Consider the following 22,560-nt stretch of genomic DNA (forward strand, 5'->3'; position numbering starts at 1 on the left):
GAAAGTACACAATACTGCGGACGTTGGCATAACTTGACCAAGGCGAATTCATGGATGCTTCATAGACACATCCAAACTCCATGAGGGACCAAATTACTAGTCTAAGCGGCGAGGGCTGCGGACCACAGCTGTCAGGGAAAATCAAGCTCAGCTGGCACAACACAGTTTATAATGGAAATGTTCTACATTCTAGTTTGGTGAGTAGTGTCTAGGGTATTAAAACTTCTGAGTGGCCATTTAAGATACTCCACTGGTTGCACCTCATCTGGAACAAGGGAGAATGAAAAAAACCAAAGACACAAGGGAAAACAAGGACTAATGGACCACAACTACCACAGCCTCTACCAGACTGAATCCAGCACAACTAGATGGTGCCCAGCTACCACCACTGAATGCTCTGACAAGCATCATTATAGAAGGTCCCATACAGAGCAGAGGAAAAAGGTGGAAAAAATTTCTAACTCTCAGAAAAAGGACCAGACTTACTGATCTGACAGACTGGTGATACCCTGAGAGTATGTCCCCCAGTCACCCTTTTAACTCAGTGCTGAAGTCATTTCTGAGTTCACCCTTCAACCAAAGATTAGACAGGCCCATAAAACAAAACAAGACTAAACAGGCATATCAGCCCAGAGACAAGGACAAGAAGGCAGGAGGGGACAGGAAAGCTGGTAATGGGGAGGCCAAGGTCAAGAAGGGGAGAGTGCTGATACATCGTGGGGTTGGCAACCAAGGTCACAAAACAATATATGTATTAACTGTTTAGTGAGAAAATAATTTGCTCTGTAAACTTTCATCTACAGCACAATAAAAACAAAAAAAGTTCCACAGAATTTTACATATTAAGAAAAAAAAAAAAAGCAAATTACAACTTCAATAGGCCTCAGATTCCTCATCTAGAAAAAGATGACTCCGGACTGGAAAAACGGTTTTCAAATTTTTCTCCAGTTTTAATTCTGAGATATTACTCAATTTTTCCAATTGCTACATAGAGAATTTTAAAGGACAGGGATTAGAGCTTCTAAAAAAGCAGCTTCACTTTTATACATGTAAAATTGTTTGAAGAAAGGAAGAAGAGAAGAGAAGAGGGACAAGGGAAACAAAAGGAAAGGAGAAGGGAAGGCAGAGAATGGAAAAAAGAAGGGGAAAGAAAGGACAAAGATAGGAAAAGGAAAGGAGGCTAGATCCAGGTTACTTGTCTAGAATGTTTTTATTTTTAAGCACCATCTGGCAACTTATTCTTTCTTGTGCACTGTGGATAAAGGAGAATCAAAGCTAGACTCCCAAAATTTAAACTATAATCCAACTATTCTCTTCTACCATAATTTTCATGAAGCATTTCAACAGCAAAACACAGTACTCTTTGAACTGGGTTAAGTTCTTCAATATGAGCAAGCAACTTCAAAAACGGGAATTTTTAGTTTTGTATGTCAACGATTCCAAGACGCACTTTTTTTTTTTTCACAACTCTAAAATCTGAACACAGGTGGCAGGTTGTGACATTGTCTTTGCACATACAAACTTGGTTGTTATTCCTGGTACCATGACTGGCAGCTTTAATTCTACGACCTTTAATGTTAACAGCAAGCATTGATATGTTCTGGTATTGTTTGTAAGGAGCGCTGGTGGTACAGTAGTTAAAACTGGTTGGCTACTAACCAAAAGGTCAGTGGTTCGAACCTACCAGCTGCTCCACAAGAGAAAGATATGGCAGTCTGCTTTCGTAAATGTAACAGCTTTGGAAACCCTATGGGGCAGTTCTAGTTCTACCCTGTCCTATAGGGTCACTCCTAGTTGGAATCAACTCAGTGCCAGTCGGTTTGGTTTTGGGTTGTTTGTAAAACTTCCAACTAATTCCTTCTGGTAATATCAGGATAGCACTGGAATCAAAACTTCCAGAATGGGTATTAGAGACCTTTAAGAAAAACCTCATAGATTACAATCTTTCGTGCAGAAAAGTTACCACAGCAGGCCTAAAATGCTATTTTAGAAAAGGTCTGCTTGTGAGGTTGGTACCTTACATTACAAAGGGCTATGAGGATGTAGTGCAACTGAAACCTTTATACACTACCAGTGGGAGTTGGTACAAACTGAAAAATTGTTTCAACAAAAACAAGCAAAATTTGAACCAGTAATTCTGCCACCAAAAGACGTACAATAACAGGTACAATAGTTCACAGCAGTACTATTCATAAAAGGCTCAAGTTGAAAACAACCCAAATGTCTGTCCAACATTAAAAGTGATATCAACTATGGGATAATACTGTACAGTGGTTAATGTCGGGAGGGTAGTCTGTCACGTGGCCTTGTGACTCTCATTTGGACCACCTAATTAAGAGCCTGGAGCTTAGAATATTCCCAGCTAATGGGAGGCTGGGAACTTAGCCTCCTGCTGTTCCAGCTTCTTCTAGTCCTCCCTCATCAGGGAAACTCTTTCCCTTTTCTGTACACAGTAAAGCTTCTTTATACTGCTTTTGTGTGTGCATCACACAACACCTGGCCAACCCCACTGCTCTATTTATTCCCAGCAGGGAGGAAGCAGCGTCCTTCTCCTGCAACAGAAGTGGGTTAGAAGCAGACCACCAGCACTAAGTTGGCTAACAAGTGAAATCTGCTGGCCACGGAGGACCAATACCCATTATGGAAGCTGACCTTTCTGTCTCTTCTCTATGTGAGTAAAGCATTATTCCAACCAGTACCTGCATGAGTTGTCTTTCTTGGCGACCTCGGATTTGTCTTGACAGTTAAAAAAAAAAAAAAAAAAAAATCACTGCTACGTGTAACAACATGAATGAATCTCAAAAACAATGTTCAGTAAAAGAAGTTTACAAAGTTTTAAAAAAAAAAAAAAGGTAAAACTAATTTATGGTGTTTGAAGTCAGAATTGCAGTTACTTCCAAAAAAGAGACATGGATTTCTGATTAGGAAGGACTGGCAGGAGGCATCTGGAACACTGGTAATGTTTTTTTTTTTCCTTGACCAGAGTGACAGTTGCACGGATACGATCATTTTCTAATAGTTAATTTTTATCATTACATTTATCATGTATACTTTTCTGTATGTATACGTCAACAAAAAGGTTTTAATATTTCATTAATCTATGCCTCAAGAATTGTTCGAACCAACTCACACCTCACATCTACAAATTCTATATTTACCAGCATGTTGGCGTGAATCAAGCCCTAAATCTCATAGTTAAAAGTCAAAACCAAAATCATTCTCCCATTCATGTAATATCTAATTTTTACCTCAACCTCTCTTTTATCAATATTTATATTCTCCCACCTGTCCAATACAAAAATTCCAAATTCACTCATTTATCCCTACTCTTTATCCTGTTATCATCAGAAGTTTTTGTTTCACCTTCTGTCTCTCATTTCTTAAACATCTCCCTTTTATTTCTACTATTATCATCCTAATTTAGGCCTTAAGAACTCCATATCTGGACCACCCTGCTTATGACGAATCAGTATTTCTTAAATACTGCTTTCCTTATATCATTCGGAGCCCTGGTGGTACAGTGGTAAAGCATTTGGCTGCTAATCAAAAGGTTGGCAGTTCAAATCCACCAGCCACTCCTTGGAAACCCTATGGGGCAGTTCTACTCTGTCCTATAGGGTCACTATGAGTTGGAACTGACTCAACAGCAACGGGTTTGGTAGGTTTGGTTTTATCATTGATCTTTTCCCAAGCTTTCAATAATACTCTACTGCACTGTATTCAAAAAGCACTCAGGGGACTTCCTGAAAGATGACAGCACGAATAGTTCTATGCTTCCTTCCCCTCATGCTATAACCAAAAAAAAAAAAGAACCTAACCCCAAATCAGTAGACACAGCCATGTAATATATCAAAAAAGCAACTGGAGAGTTTAAGCAACTAGGCAAATGCTAACTCAAGAAAAAGGTGACCTTTGGCGTAGGAAAATTTTTTTTTTCTGTTGATACCTTTCCCCCTCCCCATTATGAGGCGGCAACTGCTGTAACTCTGCCGCAGCTGCAGCATGAACCACGGACCGTACTCAGAGGAGGGGCCATTCTCTGGCTCTGGAGTGGACAAAGTAGGCTTCGCTTTTGTTGGTGACAGTTATACGTGTCTGTTCAAAGCTGTCGGGGCGCTACCTGAAGGACTGAAAAGGGGCAATCCTCTGGGTTTTGCCAGCCTCTGAACTTCTGTGAGGTAAGGAAGCAACAAACAAGGTCTAGAGTGATATATGCATACACTGGGCTTCTTAGGGTAAAAGGAGAGGCAGTGGTGTGAGAATTTCTTGCAGAATTTAGCCCTTTCAAAAGCACCATATATGAGGAGCTGAAAAGCCACATATGCACAGGGCAAAACATGTGCAACACACACCTAAGGACATCCTACACTTTCACGTCAGGCTGATTCCTAAGCCCAGACCCAAGCTGCAAAGCCTGGGAAAAGTGTCTGTTGTTCCCCCAACCCCCACCTCCACTGGAATACAAGGAAATCTTCTTTGAAATGCTAGTTGGAAACGGCTGGGAAACAGAGTCCTTGGTGTCTACATATAACCAGAAGTTCAGTAGTTGCAAAAAGAGTTAGAGGAAGTCCCTAACAAACTACTACAGTAGCAGATGAACTACTACAGCTTCAATAATCAAAAAATTTCAAACACTGGGGAAGGGGAAAAATTGTGAGACTCAGAGATAATACATTATAATATTCACAGGTCCTGGTTCCAAGGAAAAAATTACAAGATATACAAAGAAACAGGAAAGGATGGCCTGTTCAAAGACCAATATAAAGCTACAGAAACTGTCAATACAAAAGCCCAGATAACAGACATACCGAAAGCCTTTAAAACAACAGTATTAAATATACTAGAAGAACTAAAGGAACATGGGCAATGAACTAAAGAAAATCACGAAAACAATATATGAACAAAACAAGATTATCAGTAAAAAGATACGCACTATAAAAATGAACCAATTAGAACTGGACAATGGGCTGGAGATGGACGCTGGTGAGGACTGAGCTTCTTGAATCAGTGGACACTTGAGACTATTTTGGGATCTCCTGCCTGGAGGGGAGATGAGAGGGTAGAGGGGGAAAAAAGCTGGCAAAATGGACATGAAAAAAGAGTGGAGGGGAGAACGGGCTGTCTCATTAGGGGGAGAGTAATTGGGAGTGTGTAGCAAGGTGTACATAAGTTTTTATGTGAAAGACTGACTTGATTTGTAAACTTTCACTTAAAGCTCAATAAAAATTACAAAATAAAAAGGAACCAATTACTGGAGGTGAAAAATAACTGGAATGAAAAATTCAGTGGAGGGTCTCAATGGCAGATTTGAGCTGGCAGAACAAAGAAATCAGTGAACTAGAGGATAAGGCAAGCGAAATGATTGCATCTGTAAAGCAAAAGGAGAAAATGATAAAGAAAACTGAGCAAAGCCTAATGAAATTGTAGCACACCATTATGTGAACCAATACATATATCATGGGAATCCCAGAAGGAGGAGAGAGAGAGAAAGGGAAAGCAAGAATATTTGGAGAAATAATTGCAGAAAACTTTCTAGATCTGAAGGACATGAATCCACAAATTCAAAATGCTCAACAAACTCCAAGCGGTATAAACTCAGAGATCCACACTGAGACACATTACAGCCATGTCTCGCTAAACCTCCATGATATGTTCTATGAAACAGGACATTATGTGATTTGGACACTGTGTGAATACGCCTAAATTGCGAGCAATGGCATTCACTGATTTTCAACCTTCGTGTTGTTTAATAACCTTTTGTTTCACTTCCAAACTGATACTTCTGCTTTGCCCCTTGCTGCTGCTGCTATCACTAGCACTGGTTTTGCTGTGTTTGGGAGCCATGATGCACTTCACAATAATATTTTCCCAAGAAAATCAGACAGAAGAATAATGCTACAACACTCAAAAGACACACAATACATGAGATCAGATGCTGCTGCCCACAAGTTGAAGCACACACTGTCATGTAGTAAACTTTTTATTTGTTAAGTAGAGAAAGTTCACATTAAAATAACAACACAAAGTGCAGGACAAGTACATACATAACCTGGTAACACACACATTTACTGTGACCATCAAGACATGTATTAGAAGTTAAACACGTACCATTACATACCTGGCAGTACAATCACTGTGTATACAAACGACATGATACACACGTTGTGTGCGGGAAGCTGCTGCATTCACTACGTTCTGTTACATCCACTATGGCCTGTTCTCTGACTGGGATTTCTGAACTCTATTATAACCTTGGAAACCCTGGTGGCGTAGCAGTTAAGTGCTACAGCTGTTGGCCAGGAGGTCAGCAGTTCAAATCTGCCAGGCACTCCTTGGAAACTCTGTGGGGCAGTTCTGCTCTGTCCTATAGGGTCGCTATGAGTCGGAATTGACTTGAAGGCAGTGGGTTTGGTTTTTCTGGTTTTATTGTAACCTTATAGGGCCACAGACACATATGCAGTTGGACATTCCCCAAACGGACGTTACATGGCACGTGGCTGTATAATAAAAATCTTAAAAACCAAAGACAGAGGTGTAAACCATAACATATAAGAGATCCTCTATTAGAATCAGTACCAATTGCTCCTCAGAAATCCTGGAAGCCAGAAGGTAGTAGAATGACATTTTTAAAGCGCTGAAAGAAAAGAACTGTCGAACAAAAACTCTCTCTCTATATATACAACAAAATTATCCCTCAAGAAGGAGGGCAAAATTAAGGCATTCTTAAATAGAAGTGGAGAGAATTCATTATGACCCAATCTGCCCCTATAAAAAATGCTGAAGGGAGTCTTTCAGATTTCAGACAGTAAACAGAAGTTGTACATAGAAAAAAAGGTCTCCAGTAAAGGTAATTTCATGGCCAAGTATAAAGGCCAGTTTTATGGTATTTTTGGTTGGTAATTCTAGTTACATCTTACGTGCTTTTTAACCATAAATTTATATTCATAAGCACATAAGCATAAAAAAAATATTTAGTTCGTGAGCACATGACATATAAAGATTTAATTTGTCATGACAACAACATAAACAGGGAAGGAGCAGTGAAGGAAGAGAGATTTTGTAAGTTACTGCAGTTAAGAAGCTGGCATCAATTTAAATGAGGTTTTTAGAAATTTAGGGTGTTAAATGTAATTTCCATGGTAACCACAAAGAAATATCTAAAAAATATACACAAAAGAAAAGAAGGAAATCAAAATGTTTCACTACAAAAAAATCCATTAAACACAAATGCTGGTAGTACTAGAGAAAATCAGAGACAACGAAGGTATATTAGACACAAAAAACAAACAGCAAAATATCAGATGTCCTTCCTTATCAGTAATTACTTTATAATGTAAATGAATTAAAATCTCCAATCTAAAAGCAAAGATTGGCAGATTAGATAAGAAAATACGATTCATCTATATGCTGTCTCCAAGAAAGGCACTTTAGACACAAAGCCACAAATAAGTTGAAAGTAACAGTGTGGGAAAAAAAAAAAATTCCACATAAATAATAACCAAGAGAGAGCCAGGAAGGTTATGTGACTATTCTGGTATCAGATAAAATGGACTTTAAGTCAAAATTTGTTACAAGAAACAAAGAAGGGCATTACTAGTAAAGATAAAGGGGTCAATTCATTAAGAATATATAAAAATCATAAATACATATTCACCTAGCCTCAGAGCCCAAAAATATACAAAAGCAAACAATGACAGAACTGAAGTAAACAGTTCTACAGTAATAGTAATAGTGGACTTAAATACACTACTTTTGATAATAAATGGAACATCTACAAAGAAGATCAATAAGAAAACAGAAGATGTGAACAACAGTATAAAACTACTAGCCCTAGAAGACATATATAAAACACTCCACCCAACAATAGCATGAAACACATTCTTCTCCAGTTCTGCAAGTTAGACCATGTGCTAGGTCACAAGATAAGTCTCAATAGGTTTATGGACTCATAAAAAGTTTCTCTTCTCTGATGGTAATGTAATAAATCTAGAAATCAAAAAACAGAAGAAAAACTAGAAATTACACAAATATGTGAAATTAAACAACACACTATTATACAACCAATGGGTCAAAGAAGAAATCAAAAGCGAAATCAGAAAATACTTAGAAATGAATGAAAGTGAAAATATAATAAACCAAAACTTACAGGATTCGGCAAACCAAACCAAAAAAAAAGCGCTCAGGAGGAAATCTATAGCAGTTGAAAAAAAAAAAAGGATTTCAAATCAGTAGTCAAACTTTATAACTGGAGGAACTAGGAAAAGGAGCCCTGATTAAGCCAAAGTAATAACTGTACATATGGTAAGGGTTCAATATCCAGAATATACAAAGAGCTCCAATCACTCAACAACAAAAAGACAAACAACCCAAAAATTGGACAAAGGGCTCAAACAGACATTTCTCCAAAGAAGATATACAAATGGCCTATATGTACGAGGAAAGAAAAGATGCTCAATGTCAACAGTTATTCACACCCAAACCAGCTGCTGCTGAGTCAATACTGACTCCTGGCGACCTCACGTGTTTCAGGGTAGAACTGTGCTCCATAGGGTTTTCAATGGCTGTAATCTTAAGGAAGTAGATTGTCAGGTCTTTCTTCCATGGTACCGCTGAGAGGATTCAACTAGCCTTCTGGCTGAGCCAAACACAAACCATTTGTGCCATCCAGGGACCTAAATTTGGGGAAATGCAAATCAAAACCACAATGAGATACCATTTCACCCCTACACCCACCCAGAGGCACATCAAAAGACAGGCCTGGCAATCTGTTTCCAAAACATTACAGCCTTGAAACCCCTACGAAGTAGTTCTACTCTGCAAGCAAGGTCGCCATGAGCCGAAATCTACTCAACAGCAACTAACAACAAGAAGGATGGCTGTAATCAGAAAACAAAAAGCGACAAGTGTTGGTGAAAATGTGAAGAAACTGAAACATTCATTGCTGTGGGGCTGCAAAATGGTGCAGCTTTGTGTAAAACAATTTGACAGTTCCTCAAATAGTTAAACACAGATTACCATATGATCCAGCAATTCCACTCCTAGGTATACGCCCAAAAGTCTTCAAAGCAGGGACTCAAATAGATACTTGTACACCAATGTTCAGTCCAGCATTATTCACACCCGCCCAAAGGTGGAAACAACCAAGTGTCCGTTAGCAGACAAATGGATAAACAAAATGTGGTATACCCACACAATGGAATATTACTCAGCCATAAGGAGAAATAACATTCTGATACAAGCTATGACACAGATGAACCCTGAGAATATCACTCTGAGGGAAATGTCACAGAAGGACAAATACAGACATACTTGCATAAAAAGAAAAAAGTTTATTAGTGTTCATTAGTATTAACCAGGAGCTACGGGGGAAGGGGAAACCCTGGTGGTGCAGCGGTTAAAGAGTTCTGCTGCTAACCAAAAGGTCGGCAGTTCAAATCCACCAGGCGCTCCTTGGAAACCTTACGGGGCAGCTCTACTCTGTCGTATACGGTCGCTATGAGTCAGAATCAACTCGATGGCAATGGGTTTGCTTTTACGGTTTTAAGGGGAAAGGAGAATGGAGAGTTATTGTTTAAGTGATACTGAGTCTCTGTGTAAGGTGATGAAAAACATTTGAAAATGGATGGTGGTGATGGCTGTACAACATGTTGAATATAATTAATATTAAATTATATACTTAAAAAGGTTAAAATGGCAAATATTTCAGGAAAAAAAATACTCAGTGGTCTGACTATATTCTACTTCCTTCAATACATAAACACAATTGATTTCCAAAAACATATTTTATTCCTTATCAGCTTGTCTGTTGACAGCACCAGAGTAATCTCTAAAAAAAATAATCTCTAGCACACATAAATAAAATACCAACCAAAAGCCACCAACGTAAACTTATTACTTGCACTACATCATCATTCATATTTTACAAATTTATGTTATACCAACTCAGCTAGGTTTTCTACGTTGATCCCTTATGTCGTTCATTTGCAGTTCATTATTTATTCCTTTTCCCCCAAAGCTTCCTCTTCATAAATGCCAATATCACCCCACACTCATTTATTCTCAAAACATATCACTTAAATTACTAAAGATCAAACCCTCTCCTTTGATCTTTGTATCCTAGTCCTAAAATCATCTTTTTATCTTCATCTGTCATTTTTCTCTCAATAGAGTAAAAAGAGAAACCTACGGACTGGGAAAAAAAACGTTGGCTACAACATAACCCAGAAGGGTCTAATCTCTAAAATCTATACCTCAACACCTCAATAACAAAACCACAAATGGTCAAGTAAAAAATGGACAGAGGATATGGACACTTCACCAAAGGAGACATTCAAGCAGCTAACAGACACATGAGTAAACACTCGTGATCATTACCCATTAGAGAAACAAAAATCAAAACTACAATGAGATACCATCTCACCCCAACATTACCGGCACTAATCAAAAAAAACAAAAACAAAATAACGAAAGTCAGAGAGGTTGTGGGGAGATTGGAACTCTTATGCACTGCTGGTGGGAAAACAAAATGGTCCAAGCACTACAGAAAATGGCGCCTCCTTAAAAAGCTAGAAACAGGAATACCATACCATCCAGCTATCCCATTCCTAGGAATATATCCTAGAGAAATTAGCGCTGTCACACAGATATATGCACACCCACGTTCACTGTAGCATTACCTGCAAAAGCAAAAAAATGGAAACAACCTAAGTTTCCATCAACAGATAAATGGATAAATAAATTGTGGTACATACATAAAACGGGACACAACGATAAAGAATGACGAATCTGCAAAACTTCTCACAACATGGATGCATCTGGAGGGCATTATGCTGAGTGAAATAAGTCAATCACAAAAGGACAAATACGAGACCACTATTATAAAAGCCTTAGAAAAGGTTTACATCCAGAAAAAAAACAATCTCTGACGGTTACAAGAGAGGGGAGGAGTAGAGAGGGGAAGTCACTAACTAGATAGCAGGCAAGTCTTAATTCTGGTGAAGGGAAAGACAACACACAATATAGGGGAAGTCAGCACAACTTGATCAAGGCAAAATCACCGAAGCTTCATAGACACATTCTTGTCAACCTTGAGGGAATGAGCTACCAGGATGAAGGGCTGGGGACCATGGTCTCAGGGAACATCTAGGTCAATGGGTATAACATAGTCCATAAAGAAAATGTTCTACATCCTAGTTTGGTGAGTACCATCTACAATCTTAAAAGCTTGCAAGCAGCCATCTAAGATATCTATTGGTCTCATCACATTCAGAGCAAAGGAGAATGAAGAAAACCAAAGACACAAGGAAAATATTAGCCCAAAGGACTGACAAACTGATGAACCACTGCCTCCACCAGCCTGAGCCCAGAAGAGCTAGACGGTGCCCGGTTACCACCACTGACCACTTTGACAGGGGTCACAATAGAAAGTTCCAGACAGAGCAGGAGAAAAATGTAGAACAAAATTCAAATTCACAAAAAAAGACCAGATTTACTGGTCTGTCAGAAACTGGAGGAACCCCTATGGCTCCCAGACACTCTGCTAACTCAAAACTGAAGCCACTCCTGAAGTCCACCTTTCAGTCAAAGATTAGACAGGCCTATGACATAAACAATAACACACGTGAGGAACATGCTTCTTAGTTCAACCAAGTGGACGAGACACAGTAACACACGTGAGGAACATGCTTCTTAGTTCAACCAAGTGGACGAGACACAATATAACACACGTGAGGAACATGCTTCTTAGTTCAACCAAGTGGACGAGACAGGATGGGCAACACCTTTAACAGCCAAGGAGAGAAGGCAGGAAGGGACAGGGAGGACCTGGACTGTAAAGGAAAAGAGGCAGAGTGCTGGCACATGTGGGGACTGCAACCAGTGTCACTGAACAATATGTGTGTAAATTTTTGAATGAAAAACTGACTTGTGCTGTGAACCTTCACCTAAAACAAATTAAAATTAAAAAAAAAAACCTCAATTCTGGTAATTCCCAATTCTACATCCTACCACTCCCCACCTCTCATAACAAATTTCCAACTACATCTCTAAAACATGGCCAAGAGACAGCACAATTAAAATGCCTCCAAAAAAATGGCTTGATTAAAAGTTATCACCACTCTCTCTTCATCATTCAAGGGAGTAACCCAACTTCATCTCCAACTCTTCTTCACCCACTCTGATTATCCAAACACCAGGAAATTTACTTAAGTGTTAGTTCTCAGATCCATTCCTTCCTTTATATTTCTCTGTCAAACTGCATTTCACTCCTGAATCCTATCTTCCTATGGACCATTCCAATAGTTTTCCTTTCTGCCTGTCTCTCCTATCTCCAATTTATCTTTTACATTGCAGCCAGACTATATAATATTCTCAAATCACAGACAAAACTCAGTAGTTCCCTGCCTACCATACAAAGTCTAATCTCCTCAGCATGGTATTAAAAAATTCATGACTCCCTCCATAAAGCTCACGCTTGAAACCACATGGGAACACTAATTCCCTCTATAGATACCTCATCCCATGGTCTCCTACAATGTCCTTTTTCATCAACCTTCCCTCCTAAATCAAAATCCAAATTCCTCAAGGTTCAACTAAAAAACTACTACTTTATGAAGACGTCCTCCATCCCCAGTTAAACTGCTCTTTCCTTATAACCCCACACTGTTTATATTCCTAGCATAAAACAATTCATTTTCCTTTGCATCGTTGTATTTGTAGAGCAATGTACTGCAGTTGAGTGAGATTTCACTTAATCTTCACAGCAACTCTGTGAAGTATTTATCATGTAGCCAATTTTAAAGGGGATGAAACTGGCAGGGAGAGGCTAAATAACTTGGTTAAAACACGCAACTTTCCTAATTCCAAATTCTGTACTTCAAATATTTGAAAATTAATTTTTACATTTCTTAAGGGCAAAGACTCCAAAGGGCCTAGCATAGTACTTTCTGTGAAACAGATACTTTGTTTTAAATATTCTCCTTCCTGTTTGAAATACAGGCAGTCCTTGGGTTATGAACGAGATCTGTTTCTGTGTCTTTAAGTTGAATATGCAAGTAAATTGGAACTGGTACCCATGATTCTTAGTTAGCCTTCCTTTAGTGCAAGAGGAAACCCTGGTGGCGTAGTGGTTAAGAGCTCGCTGCTAACCAAAGAGTCAGCAGTTCGAATTCACCAAGCGCTCCCTGGAAACTCTATGGGGCAGTTGTACCCTTGTCCTACAGGGTCACAATGAGTCGGAATCGACTCGACGGCAACGGGTTTGGTTTTGGGTTTGGGTTTAGTGCAAGAAGGAGCCCTGGTGGCATAGTGGGTGAAAGCTTGGCTGCTAACCAAAAGGTCGATAGTTTGAATCCACCAGCCGCTCCTTGCAAACCCTATGGGGCACTTGTACCCTGCCCTGTAGGGTCACTATGAGCCAGAATCAACTCAAGGACAATGGGGTTTTTGGGCAAGAAAAGGCTGGAAGCCTTTTCAAGGATTTAAAAGGTGCGTGTACGACAAGGGAAGAATTCGTTGAGAGCAGGGGTTGTGGGTTCAGTCTTTTCAAAGCGAGGGCAAATTTACATCACACTAAAAGGCAAGTACAAGTTGTAAGTCAGAAGTTAGTGACAGGGACTGCCTGTGAACCTGTTTGAGACCTATGTGAACTCTATCCATTCCTGAAGACACAGACCAAAAATTTCATCTCTAGTTAGCCTTCCTTGACTCTTTCAGGGCTTTCTGACCTTATTTTTGGCTGTATCACACCCCTTGGTGTGTTGTTGCGAATGTCTTTTTTTCACATACATTCTAACAGGCAATTAGCTGTACTAATGGGTTTAGAGGAAACCCCGGTGGCATGGTGGTTAAGAGCTACTGCTGCTAACCCAAAAGTAGGCGGTTTGAATCCACCAGGTGCTCCATGGAAACCCTACGGGGCAGTTTTACTCCGTCCTGTAAGGTCGCTATGAGTCGGAATGGACTCCACAGGCAACAGGTTTTCTGGTTTGAATGGGTTTGTAAGTTTGGGAGCAGCCACCGTGTCTGTAATTCTCTATACTACCTAGCACATGGTTGGTACTCGCACCTGTTTTCCTGACTGATGTGCAACAGTCCCCAATCTAACCTCTGCTCCAATTGCTAAGCCCTTTATTTTCTGCATCACAGGTATATATAAGTCAACTCTTGTGCCTAACTAAATTTTGTCATATTTTAATAGTAAATATTACTCAAACCAGTTCTGAAATTTAAAGCTCACAAGTTGAGAAAGTAGTCTAATTATCTGATAGGAGAAAAATCTACAGTGACTATTACAGATGACTGTAGAGGGCAGCAAAGCAGCAGCAGTGTCCTCAAAGAAAAACACGCATTTTTCACAGGGAACTTCAGACTTGTTTTCATATGTTAACAGCTGCTGTTAAGATTAAAGCTTTTATAGGACAAGAGACTTTTCAGCATGCTATAACACAAATTTCACCAGCTACTTATCAACTATAATCACCACAAAAATGTATCAGTGCCCAGATCCTTTTACACAATATGGAAAAATCAGTTTCATAAACAATGCATGACTTCAAAATAGCCACCATAATTGCTGACTCCTTTGAGAATCTAAAAGTTGAAAATGTTTTCTCATTGAAAACTGTAAAAATAATCTATCTCAAATACAGAAAACAATGTCACGAATCTAACTAGACAGTTTTAGTTCCTGCTAAGAAAGAATAGCTATCTTCAGTCTAACCTTGATACTCGTCTTCTTTATGTTATTCAAAATCAGTCAGCTGCGCGGATAATATAGCTTTAAAAGAATAACTAGTCCTTTGACCAGTGTACTACTGTACAACAACAAACAAGGTAACGAGTAGAAACAGGAGCTCCTTATTGTTATTTCAATACGAAGAGTTCATTTTCGTTTTATACGAACTAGGCAGACCAAATTGCATCATCATAAAGACAATCATATATCTATAATCTCAAGAACGCTTATAAAAAAAAAAAATTTTTTTTTTTTTTTTTAGGAATGGGGAAATTACTATCAAACTAGACGCTGAAACGACGCAACTACCATATCTGCAAACGTTCCTCAAGGGTTTTACGGGTGGTGGTTTTTCACCTCCTTTAAATTTAACAAGCAGAAAACCAAAGATTTACAGTGGACGCTACACCGTTAACATAAGCAGACTCATTGTTAGTGAAAAATGCTACGATGATATTCTAGCCTCGAACCTTTAACGGGAAGGACAGAATTGTTAACCATGTACCTTCTCCCATTTGACTCTCTTAAAAAAAAAAAAAGCATTTTTTAAAAATTTTGTATGTAAAGGAAGCAAAGTATCTGTAAATAAGTTTGAAAACTCGACAGTGTATGACTGAGTCAGTATTAAGCTGAAATTACAGCCATGAACGATTATCACAAAGTCCAATTAGTAGAGTCTGGAGTTCACAAGTCAATGAAATCAATCTTAAATCTCTTATCTAGCCCACAGTAGATAGATAAAACAGAAATCTCACTAACAATCTTCAAAAACTACAGCCTAAGATATTCTAGGAGCCCTGGTGGCACAGTGGTTAAGAGCTCGCCTACTAATCAAAAGACTGGTAGTTCGAATCCACCAGCCTCTCCTTAGAAACCCTAAGGAGCAGCTGTACTCTGTCCCACAGAATCGCTGAGTTGGAATCGACTCAATGGCAATGGGTCAAACAGGTTAAGATATTCTAGTAATGGCAATCATGTCTATTATGGATGCTGCTGTCGTTGTCAGGTGCTGTGCAGTGGATTCTGATTCACAGCGGCCCTACGTACAACAGAACGAAGGACCATCCCGTCCTGCGCCATCCTCACAATGGCTGCTATGTTTCAGCCCACTGTTGCAGCCGCTGTGTCAATCACCAATTACTAACATAAACAAGGTTACCGTATGAAATTGATATTACCACAGTCTACCAACACTAACACTTCATTAATACGTTCCTCCTCTAAACCATGGCAATTAGAAGGGTCCAGCACACTCCTCATTTTATACAATGTTCTCAAACCCTGAGCTGGAACCCTGACAGTCTGCACCTATTTTTATTTGCCCCTTAGTTTTTTGTCCTTACCAGCAGCAGCACTGGCATATCTTCCATCACAAAACAGACTCGCTATCTGAAATTTACCCACTTTATTCCTAAAACTCAAACCCAAAGTGAGATGTGTTATACATAAAGTGAGATACACCCCGACGTAAATAAATATCCAGCAAATTCTGCAATTTGCAGCCCTAAAGAACAAAAATTGTACTCCCCCTAGAAGGTCAGTTTTTGCAAACACCTCAGGTTTAAAATGGATGAAACCATGGGGAATAAAGATATTTGAGTAAGAAGAATAATAATAATTAAATGGAAAACTATCCCATCAAGAAACATCTTTAAAACCTACAAATCTCTTCTGGTTTATAACTCAAATTTAATGCCTTCCAAGGCAGAATAATATCAAAAGCACAAAGCTCTCTAAGGATACGTTTCCCATAGTGTATTCTACACAACTTCTGAAACATGGTAATAGGTGTTACACACACACAAAATCAAATATTGCTTGAGTTTGTAAAATTGGATATCTTACTGAAGAATTTCTTAAAACCATTAACATACAGTTGGCAGTTCAAATCCACCAGATCCTCCTTGGAAAACATATGGCCAATTCTACTGTGTCCTATAGGGTCACTATGAGTCGGAATCTGCTCGAAGACTGTGGGTTTGGTTTTGGTTTTACACATATATGATCAAGAGCTACAGCTGCTAACCAAAAGGTTGACAGTTCAAATTCACCAGCAACTCTCTGGAAAACCTATGGGGCAGTTCTGTTCGGTCCTACAGGGTCACTATGAGTCAGAATCAACTGGACGGTAACAGGTTTGGTTTTGGTTTATATGTATATGAAGTATAAGTGACACAGTCCTTGGGTGGTACAACAGTTAAGGAGCTTAGTTAACCAAAAGACTGGAACTTCAAGTCCACCCAGAGGTGCCTCGGAAGAAAGGTGTGACAACCTACTTCAGAAAAATTAGTCACTGAAAATACTACGGAGCACACCTCTGCTCTGACACACACGCGAGGTCGCCGGAGCACACCTCTGCTCTGACACACACGCGAAGTCGCCGGAGCACACCTCTGCTCTGACACACACGCGAGGTCGCCGAGAGCTAGAGCTGGCTCTCTATGGCAACGGACTTTTATAAGTGACACAAGCAAGGCAGGCCCACAGCTACACGGGTGCAGATGCAGCGATCGCTGTAACTCCCCAGCATTTTCCAATTCCTGTGGCTAACTGGAGGAAAAAAAAAAAATCGGTCTATTATGTTTTCTTTTAAATTTGGTACACTTTCCAATTATATCTGTTTAGGATACAGAAAGATTCCTATAAGCAACATGTATCGTGGGCCCTACCCTGACACTATCAGGGATCTGATAAAGCAGAAGCTGAACTTCAACCACACGTCTCAAGGTAACTGCTACATTCCAAGTGACGTTACAGAACCGCCAAACCCTAGACGGCATTCTGGGCCACTGGAGAACATTCACCTGGGTTCCACACGGTCACACAGCCGAATTAATTCCACTGTGGTCTAATACTCTGAAAATCGGTATGTTTTCATTTTTATACTTATCTAAAGTAAACTTAACAAATATTTAATAAGCACTGATTGCGCTATGCACTTAATATAAAAATGTCAAGTACAAACACAGCAAATCAATTACTTGAATATGCAATTTTCAGGACATCGGGGTAGAATTTATGAATCACAAATACCAGGCTGGTTGGCTTATATTTTACAATACAATAAATGCTAACATTTGAGTATTTACTGTATGCCATGTACTCCGCTAAATGATTTATTTTATTCTTTCATGTGATCCTCACAAGAACTCTATGAGCCAGGTGAAAATATCCTTTTCTAAAGAGCAGAAACTTGAAGTTTACTTAAGTTAAATCTTCCAAAGATTCACAGCTAGTGAGCAGCAGTCTTTTTTTTTTTCTTTTTCAGAATCAAATTGTCTCTTTAGAAACTACACTAACTATAAACTGCCTAGAGAGCAAGATATGATCTGACCCAGTTGATTTTTGAAAAGTGACTCTTTTTTTTCTCTATTTCACATTCATATGTCTTTACTCACTGGGTTAGGAACCCCCCCTCTGGGCACCTTATGCAGACCTGTCACAAACATCAAAGCCCTAGGACCACCTCTTTCCTTATTATCTATCACAATGCTGTAAGCTCCTGGGAGCCAGGACTCTGTCTTACTTTTGTGTTATGTACCCAAGTGCCAGTAATACAAAAAGGTTAAATAACATTTTAGATTTTCTCTTTTTTTTTAATCATCTTCTAAACACCCATCCTAAGATAAAACCTTGCTGCATATGGACAAAGTCGGGGAACCCCAGAGTCAAATGCAATCTTACAAAGGTCCAAAAATCTATTTTTCCTTTCATCGGCACCATGTTCAGCTAATTTTCTGTATCTAAGAAAAAAAAAGTAAGAAGAAAAAATGATAATATTGATTACCCATGAATCGACAGAATCGACTCGATGGCAACTTTTTTTTTTTTTTAATGAATTGATTACGGTCATCATAAAGAAATGTGGAATTAAATGAACATGATTCATCAAGCCTGATGTTCCTGCAAACCCAGCCCCCTTGACCTTTATTTTAAGGAATTTCCTAAACTAAAGGAAAAAAACCTGGCAGTCTGTCAACTTGTAAAATCCTCATTTTAGAAGTTCAGTTCTTCAAATAAGATAAGATAGATAATATAAATCCCCAAACCTAAGGAACAGCCAATCAGAGGTAAATCATTTTTTTTCCCCTTGGGGAGGGGAGGGGCAGGTGGCTATAGCTTTCTGAATCTTGGGCCTACCACGAGTGTGAGGGGTTTTTTAGTGGTCCAATTAACATCCCATAAAAACTATCCTGTGCTAACAGATACTTCAGTAGCTGAAAAAAAAAACGCCACGATAAATGTAAGCAGCGTTATCAAAAACAGCAGCAAAAAAGGAGGAAAAAAACCTGTATATGCTAAACAAGTTTTCTGATTAACAAATCATAAGGTAGTCATCTTTTGAAAGCCTAAAAATCTTTTAAACTCTAAAACTGGTTCTACTTAGTAAAACGTTTAAGTATATGCCAAACCTTGTTCGTAATGCTATGGATGTAAGATAATTTTCTTGTTACACAAAGAAAATTCTGTTTCCATACTTACTGAGCATCCATAAGTCACAACAACTGTGCCCTACTCACAGGCTGAATTCTAAAATAGAGAAGGATAGGTGGAAAAAACTTGTCATAAGGGTTCACAATGTGAGGTGTTATAACACTACAAGCCAAAAAAGGAAGCTCTTTAACTGAGCAGTGCACAGTAATACAAACCTACTGTCTGTCTGTGCAACTACAAGAGTTGATTCTATACCTTCAATTTACACTTCCTCTAAATCAGTCCATTTAACTAGACTGAGTTTTTAGGTTTCTAAAATAAAACAAGTCTCTCCACTAACACATTACAAAAAAGATTAAAAAAATTTTTTTTCTTCTTTTTCCACGTTAAAACCAATGTGTTCCTTCGAAAGTAATCAACACTTCACTTGCACAACCACTGTGAAATTATTACGCACATTTATCTCTTTGTATCAGCTCTACATTATTGCCTAGCTTCACAGACTGGAGTAGGGTTTTGCATAGCTGCGTTTGCCTTTACTGGAGAAACAAATATTCTCTCAGTCCTAAAACAAAGTCTGGATAGGAACTGTTAACCGCCCCCCCAACTTTCCTCCCATCTAAAGTGGCAGTCACAATCCTCCTCAATGGAAAAAAACAGCACACAAATCTAGAATCTCACGCCAATTTAAAGAGATAATAGCATTAAAAATTGTGTCTTAGAACCAAACATCTGGGGAATAAGGATATATAACCGTCTAGATTAGATAACACGCCATTTACCACACTATAATCTGTGTAAACCAGAAACTCATTACAGTGCTTTAAACGTGGTAATGAATTGCTAGTGGGAAATCTCAACTTTTAACGGGCACTACAGAGTAGAACTGCCCTGTAGGGTTTCTGAGTAGCGGCTGGTGGATTCGAACTGCCAACATTTTGGTTAGCAGCTGTAGCCCTTAACCACTGTGCCACCAGGGCTTATTAAATTGAGTGCCCCTTAAAAGTTGAGACTTTCCACTAGCAATTCACTACCACGTTTAAAGCACTGTAATGAGAGTTGCTGGTTTACACAGATTATGATGTGATAAATGGCGTGTTATCTAATCTAGGCGGTTATATATCCCTATTCCCCAGATGTTCGGTTCCAAGACTCTGTCTTACAGGGTCTCTAAGAGTCAGAAACGACTGTAAGGCAATGAGTTATGGAAACCCTGGTGGTGTACTGGTTCAGCGCTATAGCTGCTAACCAAAGGTCGGCAGTTCAAATCCGCCAGGTGCTCTTTGGAAACTCTGGGGCAGTTCTACCCTGTCCTATAGGGTCGCTATGAGTCGGAATCCACTCGAGGGCACTGGGTTTGGTTTGTTTGTTTGTTTGTTTTTCAATTTAATATGAAAACTTGGCCTCCACCATAACCACCTACTGCCCTGACACATCTACCCGCATCAGGGTTCTCTTCTAAATCACACCATGCGGACACAGGTAAACTTCTCTCCTTTTAAGAAATGCTGATAAAACTTCAGTTTCATAAAACACCGCGACCTAACAGCAGCCTTATATACGGTAAAAATGTTTTAGGTAAACCAATCTTTGAGCAAGCCTAAGGTTTGCTCCTCCACCTTCCTCACCAAGTAAAAGCCCTGGAAGGAATAAGGTCCTGCCGTGTTCTGATGTTACCTAAAGACACACAGCGCAAATCCCCAAAGACTGGTGGCCTTACTTTCCCAGTCCCCCACTTCCCCTTATCATTTTCGTCCACTTCTCTGCGTGTAGGCCAGATTTTTTTTTTTTTTTTTTGTACGATCCTTAACAAGGAGGCGTATAGTTACCGATACCTGGGAACAGAACTCAACAAGAGACCAGTCACAGGTAAAACGGTAACAAAACCTGAGAGCAGAAAGAGACCGGGAAGAGGCTCCGGGATACGCTCAGGCAGTCAACACGTAAAGAGAATTCCTGGGGACAAACGGGGTTTGCTGAAACAAACAGGGACAGTGTGAGGCGTCCCATAAACAGGACAGCAGCGACCAGCTCAGTGCAGAGTCCAGAGGCTGCCAGGGCAGGAGCAGGGCTGGAAGAGCGAAGAGGGCCGACTGTAGGGGATGCTGTAGGGTGGGCTGACACGGTGCCTTCTCCAGGTGGAACGCCTCGGAGGGTGGACCCGAAGGGCTCGTTCCTCCGAGCCATGGCCCCTAAAGGGTTCTGGGCTCAGAGCTCAAGTTCCATCGGGAAAATGAACGAGGGAGCAAACGTGCGCCCCACACCGTAATTAACCCCAAGTCCCAGTCCGCGCTCGCAGCTCCCGCCGCCCACAGGCGAGGAAGTCACGGTCCCCGGAGCAGTCGGCGTCCGGGCAGGAGGCAGCTCCGCGGACGCCGGGCGACGGGGGCGACGGGCCGCGGGGACGGGAGCCGGCAGCCGGAGCACTCGGCGTCCCGGCAGGAGGCAGCTCCCGCACCCGCCCGGCCCGCCCCGGCCCGCCCCGGCCTCGCCCCGGCCCGGCGAAAACTTTCCAGCCCGAGTCCGCGGCCCCGCTCGCGCAGCCAACCGCCGGCACAACCGCCTCGGCCCCGGAGGGCGGCCAGCGTCGGCCCTGCCGCGTTGCCGGGACCCTCAGCCGCCCCGGCCGCCGAGGTTCACCTACCACAGAGCCGGGAGAGGAGCAGCAGCGCGAGCAACAGCAGCGGCGGCGGCGGCGGCAGCAGCCCGGCCCCGGGGGGAGCAGCGGCGGAAAGTTGGGCTCTGCCGCCTCCGGGACGCGGCGGGGCTGGCCCTGGGGTCCGCGCCATGGCCACCCTCCCCCCGGCCGGCCCCGCGGCTCGCCCGCCGGCCCGCCCCGCGGCTCGCCCCTCGGCTCCGGGCGCCTGAGGCTCCGGGCGCCTGAGGCTCTGGGCGGCGGCGGCGGCAGGTCCGGCGCGCGCGTCTCCAACTCCCAGCTGCGGAGCCCTGGCCGCCGGCTGACGCTCGGCCGAGCGCTCGAGCCCCTCTCGGCTCCGCCGTCGCCGACGCGGCCGCCGAGGCTGAGGCGGGAGCCGCCCGCCGCCCCTCCCCGCCCCGCCCCCACTCCCCTCCCCGCCCCGCCCGCCCGGAACCCCTGGGAACTCGGAGCGCACCACCCGCCCCGCGCGGCAGGGGGAGAGGGAACGGACCCTCGGCGCCGGCACCCGCCCGAGCTCCCGCGCGAAGCCGGCGGCCGTCCGCTCCCGAGTGCGAGCCGCGGTCCCCCACCCCGCCCTCCTGCAACGCTCCTCCCCTCGGAACGGAAAAATTCCTCTGTCCGCTTAGATAACGGGCTGTCTGCACAAACAGGGCTTTAAAACGCCGAGAACAATCTGGAACGCGCTAGCCCGCCCCGCCCCTCGTTCCTGCCTCGTCCCCCTCCCGGCGTGGCC

At 41.5% G+C, this 22,560-nt stretch overlaps 1 protein-coding gene across 1 annotated transcript in view; it reads right to left on the reverse strand.

The window, feature by feature from the left end:
- The window catches only part of NECTIN3 (nectin cell adhesion molecule 3), a 199,875-nt gene extending 177,918 nt beyond the window's left edge, over positions 1-21,957 (reverse strand). The window contains exon 1 of the mRNA XM_064273468.1: positions 21,813-21,957. Coding sequence (XP_064129538.1) covers positions 21,813-21,957 — 145 coding nt within the window. The remainder of the gene's footprint in view (positions 1-21,812) is intronic.
- Between the last annotated feature and the right edge of the window lie 603 nt (positions 21,958-22,560).

Source organism: Loxodonta africana, chromosome 20 (assembly GCF_030014295.1).
Source record: "Loxodonta africana isolate mLoxAfr1 chromosome 20, mLoxAfr1.hap2, whole genome shotgun sequence".
Classification (NCBI taxonomy): domain Eukaryota; kingdom Metazoa; phylum Chordata; class Mammalia; order Proboscidea; family Elephantidae; genus Loxodonta; species Loxodonta africana.